At 34.0% G+C, this 14,335-nt stretch overlaps 1 protein-coding gene across 3 annotated transcripts in view; it reads right to left on the bottom strand.

Moving 5' to 3' along the window:
• The window catches only part of LOC111150778 (SUN domain containing ossification factor), a 96,593-nt gene that overhangs the window by 30,731 nt on the left and 51,527 nt on the right, over window positions 1-14,335 (bottom strand). For 2 of the 3 annotated variants that reach the window (XM_022508375.1, XM_022508376.1), the window contains exons 10-16: window positions 11,537-11,644; window positions 9,572-9,677; window positions 7,585-7,605; window positions 7,343-7,398; window positions 6,762-6,853; window positions 6,214-6,279; window positions 425-493 (exon numbers count right to left, since the gene is read on the bottom strand). In XM_022508375.1, coding sequence (XP_022364083.1) covers window positions 425-493; window positions 6,214-6,279; window positions 6,762-6,853; window positions 7,343-7,398; window positions 7,585-7,605; window positions 9,572-9,677; window positions 11,537-11,644 — 518 coding nt within the window. The remainder of the gene's footprint in view (window positions 1-424; window positions 494-6,213; window positions 6,280-6,761; window positions 6,854-7,342; window positions 7,399-7,584; window positions 7,606-9,571; window positions 9,678-11,536; window positions 11,645-14,335) is intronic. The other variant, XM_022508377.1, reaches the window with a different exon arrangement.

Genomic DNA, 14,335 nt, shown 5'->3' with positions numbered 1-14,335 from the left:
TTTTAAGTTTACACTTAGAACTAAGTATTTTCTAAGAACAAAAAAGGCAAGATCCTTGCTATCAATACTCTTATCTGGCATTCTGTAGAGGAAAAAAAAAAAAATCACTTTTTAAATTGAGTAGTTATTGCATGAAGTACCACTAGAAAGCTTCAGGAAAGAGGTAAGGGATAAAATTATTACTTCTATAGCAGGAAGAGTCAAAAAAGAAATTCATGAATTTTATATAGTCAGGATTATATTATAAGAGAGAACTTGTGAAATTCAAATAAACAATGATTAACAGAAGATTGGTAAGTCTCTTTGATTCATTTCTAGATTTCTAAATGAAAAATTAAGTTCCTTGGCTTATTAATTAATTTTCCTAACTAGAATGACCCTTGGAGTATCAGATATTTAAAAGTCCCATAAAATGATTAGGTACCTTCTGTCAGGTCTTCAGTTTTTGCTCCCAGAATATTAGCGGCAATATTCACCATATTTAGAATGGCATCTAAAACAAAATTCAATCAGAAAAAATACCAATACACCTAAAAATTCTTATATAGCTTAATATCAGATAGTCCAGAAACCATTTATAATGGTCTTTTTGCATTTTTGGGGACTAATTACCTTTTTGTTCATCTTACTACGTAAGTCCAATATAGGACACAAATTTCAGCCAAAAAGTATAAAACATAAAACTGAATTTTTAGGTTCAGAAGGAATTTAAAACTTAATTATACTTTTTTGGTTAACCTCCCCAAACCTTTTGCTAAGACACTATCTTCAGCATATTATACAATAATTCAAATAAAGTTCAACATAAAGCCTCTATTGGAGCAGGGAAAAAAAATGTGACAACCAAAATTAGTATTTTACAGAAAAGCTTGTTTCTCTTTAACAAGTTCCTACAGTTTAAAACAAAAACAAGCTTGAAGTAGTTTTTCCTAAACAGGTGATTTTTATAAATATAAATAAAATGGGAAGATTACTACCCAAAGGAGAGCAGGAAAATTTTATTTTCAACTATGAACATATTTTATTTATTGATAATATGGTTAAATCCCAACTTGATACACAAAGAATCAAATTTCTTTGATAATTTGTAATGATGCTTAATGATGCTTTTAATGATGCTTAATAACATAGGACACAAAATCTTTTTTTTGGGTGGGTATGGGCGTGGGCAGGTTAAGTCAAAGTCCTAAAACTCTCAGTGCTGTAGGGAAAGCTATCGGCATACCTGCGAATTCTGCCTCTCTTTCTAAAGAGCATACTTGGATGATGAGTAAAGTAGTAAAAACTTTAACTTCTGAATAAATAGCCAAAGGCCCATGAGTGTCACAAAATGCCCAACTCCATAAAAAGCTGGTGCTGAGAATAGGTTGCTTCCGTCTATGAGATAATTTTAAGGGAAATTAATTTCCATCCTCAGTCTATCTCTACCATTCTACTAGAAGTTAATTCATCTATTTTATCAGATTTTTCTCCTATTAAAATATTAACCTCTGGCAAGAGCTACATATTAAGTCTCATCAGTTATATCTGTCTTGTTTTCCTTTCCTAAGAGACCCATAGGGTTTTCATCACACTTTCAGTGAAAATCATAGATGTGAAAAGTAGGAAAGGATCTAAGGGAGGAAAAGTGAACACCCTATCCGGAAAACGGAGAGGAAGCCAAGCACTGTCACCTGGAGCTGATCCACATGTTTTATGGCAGGAGAAAATAGTAAGAAATTTTAGACCATTCAAAGTGATAACTGGGAGTATAAATTTCTATCTTTACAAAGCACAGGAATGATATTTTGTTCCAATCACTGGTATAACACACAGAAGCTTCACACTTGCTTCATAGTAAATGGCTAGGATTTTACGTAACCTTGCCCTTCCTTTGGCCAGACAAACTAGTAAACAAAGCAGCAGCGGTGATTCTAAAGCATGAGATAAAAACAAGAATGGAAGCACCGTATTTCCACACAAACCAAGATAAAGGAGCAATGGAGACTCTTTTATTTCCACAAAAGTCCACCTTAATGTCAACCAATGCCGCAATAGTATCTGATCTTCTACTTAGCCTGACAGCTAACGTTCTGTCAAATGGACTGCTTCAGAGAATCCAAATTCTGGAATCCAATCTACACTCTAAAGTCCTTTGTGCTTCAAAGAGCACTCTTAATCACATAACAAATTTTTGGCATTTAAATTCTGGGGCATTTATTGTTAAAGAATTCAAGAACAGAATATATCTGTGGATCTGTGTAAAGAAAGCAGCTTTAGAGTATTATTTTTTAACCTAAACATAAAGAAGATTTATACCATCCTTCATTAAAAATACTACTTATCATAATTTCAGGGGGCTACTTGGTAACAAAAGCAAAATTTGGCATATTTCTACATTCTCAGTCCATCTAAAAAATAATTTTGCTTCTGTTCAGAGCACTGCCAAATGTAGTCTTATTTTGTCTTTTGTGAGAGAGCAGCTTTGTGAATATTCTATTCTGACCATTCCCAATTCGCATACAAACGCACGACAGCTTGTCATAATGTGGCCACTAAAAAAACCTCCTGAATAGGCTAATGTAGTAATTTGGTATATAGTACCAAACTCAACATTTGTCCTTAATTTCTTCCAGAGTAGTCAACTCCTTTATCTTTGAGCAGGGCACTATTCATCCAATCTCATTCTTTCGGGAATGAAATTCTCCCCAGGGACCATCAACGTATAATACTCCGTCTCCAGCACACCAAGGCTCCTTTCGATATGGAAAACAAACTCCCTATGCTACAACATAAAAAGACAAGCCAACAAAGTAACTATTTCCTCCCATGTGTATTTAGATACCTCTGCTGCACGTCCACCCTCACCCTCCCTTCTCCTTCTAGGTCTTTAAAATATATACATTCATAAAAAATACTTTCATGTAAAAGAACACAAAAACTGTACTTTGTCTTAAACATATACACAGAAACCTGGCCTTTAAGCAATTCTACAAAATGCAGACCGTATTTAGGAGTAAAGGTAGACTTGCAAGAATATCAAAGTAGAGAAAGGTCTGGAAAATCCACATGACAAAGTACAAGGAAAGCAGAATGATACTAAGAATTTTTTGTTCATGTAAAATATTCAAATGTTCTGGTTCAAGAATGTAAATAAAAGAATCAAGCAGAAGAGCTGCCATAACTGGCACATATACAAAGTCAAGAATGCTGCTTTCTCTGACGGAGAGGTTTCTCCCTTTTTGGTAGCTAAGAAAATTATATAATGTCAAGAATGTCCAAATATTCAGTATGTATGCTCTTTGACAACCAAGTTCCAATAGAATCAATGTACTCTGGTGACATGTATTTCCTGTAACTACTAACTGCTTAATACCAAAAGGAAAAAGGAGTTTATGTTAATATTAAAGCCACAGGGGGAAAAAAAAAGGTTGGGCGAGGCACCAGGGTGGCCCAGTCAATTCAGTGTCTCACTCTCGATATTGGCTCAGGGTTGTGAGATCGAGCCCCTAATGTGTTAGGCTCTGTGCTGGGCATGGAATCTGCTTAAGATTCTCCTCTCCCTCTACCCCAGGTTATAAAAAAAAAAAAAAAAAGAAATTAAACCCACAGAATTCTGTTTCGGAGCCACTGTCTAAATTTAAAAGGTACATCAGATTCAAAATTGGCCAATTTCAAGCTGATTCATAAAGTGTGATGATGACAGTCAAATTCAGATATTTCAGTGCCAGAAAGTAGCTCTTTCACCTGATTCAACTGTTATTTACTGCTTAAATGTTATACCACCTTGCAGGTGGTACCAAAGTCAGGCTCAGAAATAGTCCCAGACTCTCCATAAGGACAAGTATAGAACACAGCTCTGTTAGGTTGTGTCCATAACCTTCATGACACCAGTCTTATCACTGCCAGCTACTACTGGCTCTTTTTTCTGAAACTTCAAGAGATGGAGATCTTTTTAAACCCTATTTTCTATGGTGTTGGCTTAGCTGACATCTTCCCACCCTCTCTCCCTCTCACTAAACAAATTCTTTCAACACTGGAACACTGAAAGGTAAATAGAGAACCATAAAAAGAAAAATAAATGATATGTTACCAAGAAACATATCTCTGAGGAAAAAGATCCCAAAGTAGGATATAAAAAAGATTCTTTATCTAATTAATACAAATAATACCTTGGTCAATGAAGTGATTACCAACAGGGAAATGCTCTCTGTGTAAACTGAGTTTTGTCTAGGAGTTCATCCCATACGAATACAGAAAAAGAAACCAAGGATGTCAACAGGATTTTCCTCTACCCAAAACTATATAGTAAGGCATTCTTTTCCCTAACAGTCTGGGGCTATTTTCGGACTCCATAAAATTAACGATGCTTCTACACAGCTAATTAATGTAAGATCACGGAGTATGATGACTACCACATAGCACAGATTTTTTAATACAAATCTGAGAACATGAACAACAATAATAACCAGATAGGTACAACAGCATCATGTTTTCACTCTTAAAAAAAAACTATAGGGGCGCCTGGGTGGCTCAGTGGGTTAAAGCCTCTGCCTTCGGCTCAGGTCATGATCCCAGGATCCTGGGATCGAGCCCCGCATCGGGCTCTCTGCTCAGCAGGGAGCCTGCTTCCCTTCCTCTCTCTCTGCCTACCTCTCTGCCTACTGTGATCTTTGTCTGTCAAATAAATAAATAAAATCTTTAAAAAAAAAAAACAAAACAAAACTATACCCCATAGGAGTGAATGAAGAACCTACTTTTATTTTTTTTTTTTTTTAAAGATTTTATTTATTTATTTGTCAGAGAGAGAGAGAGAGAGCGAGAGTGAGCACAGGCAGATAGAGTGGCAGGCAGAGGCAGAGGGAGAAGCAGGCTCCCCGCTGAGCAAGGAGCCCGATGTGGGACTCGATCCCAGGACTCTGGGATCATGACCCGAGCCGAAGGCAGCCGCTCAACCAACCGAGCCACTCAGCGTCCCAAGAACCTACTTTTAATGCTGTCATCAACTAGATAGCTAAGAATGCTACTTAAAAGTAATCACCAATCTACAGAAAGTCAGCTGACTAGCAAAAGTGAAACAAAGTATATTGAGCTAATATGCAACAAAGTTAAATATTACATAAAGGATTCCTCTTCTACAGGTATTTTTAGCATTCTTCTTCCTATGCCTTAAAAAGCCCACTGAAGACTAGTTTTCTATGGAGAGGACAAGGGGAAGAAGGGAACAGAAAAATGAAAAGATGGAAAAAACCAGAGGCAACACCTAGTTCCATATACCATAGCTATACAAAATATCTACCAAAATATATATACTAAAACCTAAAAAGATATAAAGAGACAATATACACAAGAGACTGGGATTGAAGCAACTCAACTTACTAAAAGAAGGAAGGAAAAGGCATAAGAAATTAGTCATCAATCTCACGAAGATTTACTTTTATTATAATCAACCATTAATCTCAAATAAAAACAAAACTCCTTCCAGTATTTTATGTTCTTTACAAATAACCAAAAATAACAACCATTAAAATGTACCTACCTGAATTATAAAAATAAAAATAAAGTGTCAGTTGGTAATGGTCTTTCCAAGAGTCTCCTTAGCCAGCTTACCACTAGGTTCAGATAATAGGCTGGCACGACAAAAACTGAACTAGTATCTTAGTCATTATTTCTTTAGTTTACAAAGAGTATATTATTATTATTTTATTATTATGATGATGATTGTTACTGCTTGAGAATCATTATTATTATGGAAAAGAACAGCCTTTATGTTTGTAATTAATTAGGAAACTAACCACAGTCATAGGTCAATGATTCCTTGTTTGCTAGGATTTCACTGATGCCTACTACCTCTGAACTACCATTCGAATTCCTTTCCCATCTAGCAAGACTATCCAGATACTTCTACTCATATAGTCTGGACCTCTTTAATAATTCTTTCCCCAAGTAAATTCATAGTCCATTCTCCTAAGGAATTTGCTTTAAAATATAAGCACTTAAGGTAAGAAAACAAACTTGTGCTTGCATTTTTTCCTTTCTTTTCATCCACCCTTCTTACTTTATCTCTATAGAAATACATTTCAAAGCCATTATCTTTGATTTCAACTCAAGTTCAATACTTGGGGGGAAAGGGGCTTCCTAAACTATATACCACAACAAAATATCCACATATGTCAGGGGAAAAAAAGTTGGGAAATATTTTGATAGTGTCTAAGAAAATCCCCAAATACTCACTCGTAGCAGAACCAAGAAGATTTTTTGAGGATTTATCCTCCCCAGTATTATAATCCAGTGGATAATCTGTTTAAAGAGAAAATGAAAGTAATTACCCTGGGAACTATCTCCAATAATATATTTAAAAGCTCAAATTATGTCCTGTAAAAGTCAGCTGGTACTTAAAGCATATTTTATAATAAATATTCACTATACATCTAAAATATGTTCCCAAAAGTAAACGAGATTCAGAAGCCATTTATCAAACTGATAAGCCAAGGAAAATAATTCCACTGCTTACCAAAATTTTAATCACATTTGTAAGACTTTATTAACTTTTCCATGTACTTTACCAACCCCTGGTAAATGTCTTCATTTCACTTACAGGAAAATTAAAGAAGGTAAAAATTCCATTTTTCAGGCTATGATTTAAGATCTCCTAAAATCAGGACTTGCTTGATAAAGTATAAATGGAGGGTGTCATAAAATCCTCTCCTATCCCTTCAGACTATGAGACTTTAAAAAAGCAAAAAATATACGTAATAGTCACGTGTCTTAAAGTCACTTACCATAGTCCTCATCATATAATTCTTGACGTTCTGACTGATACTGGGAATCAGCAATCTCTTCATATTCTTCAACCATGCTAGTGCCAAATACCCTGTTAACAACAACTCCATTAAAGACTTTCGAAACAAAACAGAGTTAAGAGTCATCTCTTCATAATAAATGACAAAATACATTAACTTTGGTCATTTTTTGAGGGCCATTAGCTTTTGGACTCCAAAATAATGACTGTTTCTCAACCTGTAGTGATCCATCCACTGTTTCCATTAAAATTTTATCTATTCAAGGCATTTAAAAATGTGATGGCCAGTTTTATCAGTCCAGGAATTTTCCATATATTATCATCATAGCAAAATACAAAGCAAGCTAGACCAGACACACATGATGGTTATTTTTTCTTAGAGTAAATTTTTACATTTTTCTAAAATGCATTCAAGAACAAGAAAGGTTTACAAGCTTCTATTTCTATAGTATTAACTTCACATAATAGAAAACTATTTCTTCACTTTAAATATGTTGGGATTTTTGTGTATCACTTTAAAAAAAAAACAACACTTGATAAATGTCTGTTGTTCTGTATTACCTTATAAGGCTTAATGGACAAAAGTGCTCTGATCCAAAATGTGATACCAACTCTACCTAAAGAATAAAAGCACAATGCATGTGAGATTATCTAACAATATACGGAGTTTCTTTCATTATAACATTTCTAAAAATAAAGTCCTCATTTCCCCAAAAATCAGTAACTGTAAAGTTTTGCTTTTTTGTCATGCAGTAACATGCCATGCCCTGTTATTCAATATTGCAAAAGAGAAGGTTGCTAACCTTTATGTATTTGATGAACATCTGAAGCAAGAGGAAGGAAAAGAAAAAGAAATCAGTTCCAAAGTCTGAATAACATGCTATAAGCAACATTTAATATTTGTAAATTATATTGTATAATTATAGAAAGCCATGTACTGTGATGGATAACATTGTAGTACTCTTTTATTTCTTTGTAGAAATCAAATCAATGATTTAAATTTTTACCACCAAAGCTAGGAAGTATAATCCACCTGTAATGAAATTAACTTTAAGGTTAAGTTGAATAATCGAAAATTCATTGCTGCTGTTTTATTTATCTGTCAGAAACAAAAACATCCTAAAAGTAATAAAGAATATCTAGAAACACCCTGTGTCTTTTATTAATTCAAACAGTACAGATGCTTCATGTATATATCTATATATATAGGTACATATGTGGATATACACATGTACATACATACTGATAAAAAGATTAGCATAACAATATTTACTCATACCATATTGTACATAAATTTTTTAGGGAAAGCATGAATTTTTCGGATGTTATGTTATTTCAAGTATAACTTACAGAATTAAAAGATATGTATCAATCCACTTTTAAAATATAGGCTATTAAAAAGTAGACCCCACATCTGGGTTTAGTTTTGGGATAAGGAAACCCAGGTAAACGCATATATTTATTGACATTAGGGAAACCCAGGTAAACGTATATATTTATTGACATTAGGATTAGAATCAAATTTTTTTTTAGAATTGTTTTTTAGAAAAACATTTTAGAAAAAATATTTTTTTAAAACTAAAGCTACCAAAAAGAACTTTTTAGAAAAGTCATCATCAAGATGCTTTATAGTGTCTCACCATAAAAAGAACCAAGTAGGAAATGGCACTTTTTATACCACCTATAAATTATGTTCTGCCATTATTAGTAAAGTAGATGATATAAAGAATGATTCTTGGAAATATTTCATTACCATGTGGGTTGCCTTAATTGTAAAATTAAATACAATTGTATCACCTGCCAAATAATTAAAAAAATTTTTCCTTATCAGTGTAGAAACTACTATATAAAAAGGTCATTAAACAATTGTTTAAAAGAAATGGAAAATATACCTTTATTTTCTGAATACTGTTGAACCATTAACAGAGAATATCAACTGTATTCTTAAAAACAGAATTTAGCATTTCTATATTGAGACTAGGAATACTACAAGTTTACCCATTCATAGAAGCCAATTTAATACATGCTTAAAAAAGACACAGACAGTAAAATCCCAGAGGATGATCAGGTAGCTTAAGTTCTCATATTTAAAGAAGAAAAAACAGAAATTAGAGCTGCTATCATTCCAAAAGGTCATATTATAAACAGTGGTATCTGAAGGTGTGCTATTATTTTAAAGAAAAAAAGAGGGGAGCAGAGGAATAGGGAAGTCCTGGATTTTGTCTAAAATCCAATTCAAGAGTGATAATTCTACTTTGGTAGATAATTCCAGCTCGCATTGGTGGAGAAAGCAGCAGGAATACTGAATATAAGTGTTTAAAAGTTTATTTGAAATTGGTATTTGGACAATATCTCATTTGAATATACAATAGACAAGGCAAAAGATATAAAACAAATAACTGGATATTAAAATTAAAATGATCTAAGAATCAGATTCTAGTAAAAAAAAATCAGACCTGCTTCAAAGACTTTCAGTATTTGGGTTTTGAAATACAGAGAGATGAAGATGACATTTTACATAAAGATTCAAAAAATTTTAAGACATAATCTGAAATTTCATCAGAGCTGCAAATATCAAAAAAATAGAATAAGTGTCGGGTTAAACAAAAGGGAATGTATTCATATTTGTTTTGTAAAATAATAAATGCAGGTCAGAATTATTTTATCAAAAAGAATATTGCATTAAATTTCCTAAGTTTTAGGATTTCTAAAAAGGTAGGGTAAGGTATAAAAAGGTATGAATAGGTATGCTTTCATTATAAAACACAGTCCGGTAGGTATAAACATTACCTTCACATATTTTGCATACATCTGTTCATCTAAAGGGAAACTCTGGACATTCCTCTCATCTCTACCATGAAAAGTACCCAGCTTAATCCACTTATTTGTGGGATATCTAGGAAATATAAATATAAACATTCTTTTTAAAAAATCATAAACCACATATTGAGAAGTTCCAACACATCTTCAAAATATATCTTGTTTATTTTTTTCCTCTCCAAGTGCACACATTCACTTAACATAGTTTAAATAGGAGTAAAATATTGAAGAGATGCACTTTCTTTTCCAACTAAACTGTGACAGGTTTTTCTTCACAGGTAAAGAATATCTTTCAAAACTCACACCATTATCAAAGAGAAAACAAGAAAAGAATAAGACAAAAAGTAGGACCAAAACAGCTTCTTAGGTTTCCAAGTAAACTGGAGGTTTTAGAACAGAGAGTAGCCAAGAAACTGTTTTGGAGGGAGGTACTACTTTTCACGTACTACCAAGTGTGTGATGATAAAAAATATAAAGAAAAGTGCCAGTGGAAAGGGAAACAGAAAAAATCCTTTACCATTACACTAGATTTTACAGATCATACATAGCTATTCCCCCTCTTTAAAAGAAAATCGAACATAAAAGCCTTCTAGTATCATTTTTATTTACTACAGTGTTTCAAAAAAATCCCTCAAAGTAATGGAGTACTCTTAAAACTAAAAAATACTGGGACGCCTGGGTGGCTCAGTTGGTTAGGCAGCTGCCTTCGGCTTGGGTCATGATCCCAGCGTCCTGGGATCGAGTCCCACATCGGGCTCCTTGCTCATCAGGGAGCCTGCTTCTCCCTCTGCCTCTGCCTGCCATTCTGTCTGCCTGTGCTTGCTCTCTCTCCCTCTCTCTCTCTCTCTCTCTGACAAATAAATAAATAAATAAATAAATAAATAACAAAAAAAAAAACACTAAAAAATACTTAACTTGTCAAAACTGGGTATGTCCATTTGACATATAAGAAAATTACAGTGTAGAGAAAAAGAAGTGATCCGAGCAAGGTTATTAGGTGAAAAATGGATGGAATTCAAGGGATCTTGAGAATTAATTTTGGTAACTGTATATATGCAGTGCAGAGTGTGAGGTGGGAGAAGTAAGAGAATGGAAAACCATTAATGATCGACAACAGAGGAATAGCTAAATAAATAACAGCATACTACATGTCATTTCAGAGACACTCCAAGTATTTATTGAATGAGTAAATACTGCCAGTGCAGGAAAAATATAAACTATTCATTAAAAATGGCATATTTAATGTACAGAATTACTGAACCAGTATGTTGTGTACCTGAAACTAACATAACATCATACATTAACTATACTCAAAAAATTTTAAATGGTGTGTTTAAAAGAGAAAAGGATATTATCAGGATATAAGCTGATTTTTAAAATAGAATTAGTAAATATACAAGTACATATAAAACGCCGGAAGAAATATATTAAAATGCTTGTAAGTTATCTTTAAATGGATTGTGATTCTTTACCAAATTCCTTATGTTAATTCTTTAATCACACACATAACAAACGTTTTAAAATTCACTATAACAAAAATATACCTCATGATATATAAAATGAAGGATTCATCAAAGTTTTTAGTAACTTTTTTTAAAAAAATGTTTGGCAGCAACAGAGCATAATAATTAAAAATAAGGACAGATCTAGGTTTGAATCCTGATTCTCCAATTCACAAGTCATGTGACCTGGGCAACCTATTTAACCTTTCCTTATCTGTTTCCTCACTTTATAAAAGAATAATATCATATGATCATAAGCACTGTATGAGTTAATGAAAGTAAGTTGATTAGCAAGTGCCTAATACAACAGTATTATTACTATTCTTACAAACTGATACATTAAAAGAAAAAATGAAGTTTTAAAGTGACCCATTTTAAAATCTTTATTCTGGAGATCCAACATAAACTTGTAGAAAGCAGCTTTAGAATTTACCTGTCACTGATAGAAACGAGGAAGTCTTTAGGAGTTGAAGAAAATAATTCGTAGTTTGCAATATCAAGCTGTTTTACTTGAATCGGTTCACAAAGTTCAATAACAAACCTTTCAAAGAACACAAGACAATTATTGAGATAAGCCAACCAAAATAATAGTTCATATTAAACATAAACAGTTTGCATAAACTAGACTTCATTAAGTTACTCACTGTTTCCCAAGCATCTCACTAGAGGTGGGGGGCGGTAACTATAAATAACACAAGACACTGCTTTTGTCCTACAATATTTTTTAAAAGGTTCTTTTTTTAATGACAAAGAGCATTCTTGGAGAAGGAATGACTTCACTAAGGAAAGCAAGCAAAGTGTAAACTAACTAGTCTAGAGGGCAGCTGGGCATATACATGGTCTCAAAGGGTACCACAGTCTTTGATTTAGCAATACACTTTTAGAAATTTATCCTAAAGACACAGAGCTCCAAACATTCACCCTTGTATATACACTATAATATATATAGCAAGGCAGTTTATAAGAGCAGGGGGAAAAAGTCAACCTACATGTTTAGCATAGAGGACTCAAGTACAGGCCTCCCAAAGAGTAAAATACCAACAGGCATTAAAAATTTTACTAGAGGGGCGCCTGGGTGGCTCAGCAGGTTAAAGCCTCTGCCTTTGGCTCGGGTCATGATCCCAGGGTCCTGGGATTGAACCCCACATCGGGCTCTCTGCTTGGCGGGGAGCATGCTTCCCTTCCTCTCTCTCTCTGCCTGTCTCTCTGCCTACTTGTGATCTCTGTCTGTCAAATAAATAAATAATATCTTAAAAAAAAAATTTTACTAGAAACTATACATTCTGGGGCACCTGGGTGGCTCAGTCCGTTAAGGTCAGCTCAGGTCATGATCTGGAGGTCCTGCTCAGTGGGGGGCCTGCTTGTCCCCCACCCTCTGCCCCTCCTCCCTGCTCATGCTCTCTCTCTCTCAAATAAATAAATAAAATCTTAAAAATCTTAAAAAAAAACTATATATTCCATTTACATAAAGATCTAGAAAATGTAAAGTAATTTATAGTGATAGAAAACAGACCTTTAATTGCTATAGGGGTAGGAGTTAGGAAGGAAAAGTTACAAAGGAGGACGAGAAAACATTTTAGGAAGGGGATATGTTCATTATCTTTATTGTGGCGATAGTTTCATAGATTGTAATCTGTGAAAATAGATTAAATGTCAAAAATTATCAAACTGTACATCCTGACACGCTGCAGTTTATTTTACACGTACATTTATATTTTTAAGTCAGTTACGCTTCAATAAAGCTATTCTATAAAAATAATGCCAGAGACCTGTATTTATAGACATAGAAAAATGCCATAAAACACTGCTTCTTAGGAAGAACTACAAATATGGTACCATGTGTGTAAAATAAAACTGCACACAGCGTGGCATTTGGGAAAAAGAAATACTCATGACATCTAGTACTCTAATCAATACTTTCAGAAAGTAGTTACTAATATATTGACAATGAAATAAATCAAAAGCACTAAAATTAACATATTGTGCTTAAGTTTATGACAGCAAAAGAACCAAGTTCTAGCAGATGGCAAAAACAATCAGGTTTTAGAGAAAAGCTCATAAAGAGAAGCACACTAACATTTGCTGAATGCTTACTCTGAGTCAAATACTATGTTAGATGATTTACATCCACTCTTTGATTTCATTCTTACAACCAAACTCCAAAGAACATTATCTCCACTGTATAAAACAATAAACACTAATTGGTTACTTCATTCTTCTCTTCTGCCTTTTAATAAGAGACCCCCTCCCCCTAACACCCACCAAATGCAGCTGAGCTTATGGCCACACATCAGAGACTATGCTTCTCAGTCTTGCTGTGTTACTTAGTTTGGGGTGAAGAAGGGCTGTGAGCGTAAGTATCAAGTGCAACTTCAGGTCAAGCCCTTAAAAGGGAGCTGCTACTTCATTTGCTTTCTCCCACCTTACAGGATGGAATGAGAATGTGGTAGGACTATATCACTTCTGCAACACAGGCAGGGAAAACACCCTTAGGGAAGACAAAGCATTTGGGTCCTTTAAGTGTTCTATCTACCTGGCTCCAAAGCTTACTCATTTCCCATACCACCAAAACACCTTTGGGAGAGGAAACTAAAGAAAATCAAACTCAGACTTTGAAATTGTTATTTACAGTGAAGAAAATAAATCTAATAGAGCATTAAGAAGAAAATAAAACGCTAATTCTCCCCCTCTTTCTTCTGCATACAATGTTTTCCATTTCTAAGACATGAGCTATGTAACAGAAAAAATAAGCTTTCCAACAAATGTATTACCAGGTATAAAAAGTGAATTCAATGTGATGAGCACTGGATATTATATGCAACTGATGAATTATTGAACTCTACATCTGAAACTAATGATGTACTACATGTTGGCTAATTGAATTTAAACTAAAAAACACAGGAAAAAAGGGAATTCACCAAGAAGATTTAACAAGTCTAAAACTTGTATGCACCTAATAAATAGCCTCATAATATATAAAATATAAGCAGGTATGTAATTATTCCTCAATTAGTTGTTTTTTTTTTAAGATTTTATTTATTTATTTGACAGAGAGAGAGATCACAAGTAGGCAGAGAGGCAGGCAGAGAGAGAGGGGGAAGCAGGCTCCCTGCTGAGCAGAGAGCCCGATGTGGGGCTCGATCCCAGGACCCTGAGATCACGACCTAAGCTGAAGGCAGAGGCTTAACCCACCCAGGCGCCCATCCTCAATTAGTTGATTTTAAAATACTTT

The sequence above is a fragment of the Enhydra lutris genome, unplaced genomic scaffold (assembly GCF_002288905.1).
Source record: "Enhydra lutris kenyoni isolate GAN:26980312 unplaced genomic scaffold, ASM228890v2 scaffoldscaffold24, whole genome shotgun sequence".
NCBI lineage: Eukaryota > Metazoa > Chordata > Mammalia > Carnivora > Mustelidae > Enhydra > Enhydra lutris.
This window is presented reverse-complemented; position numbering and strand designations above follow the sequence as displayed.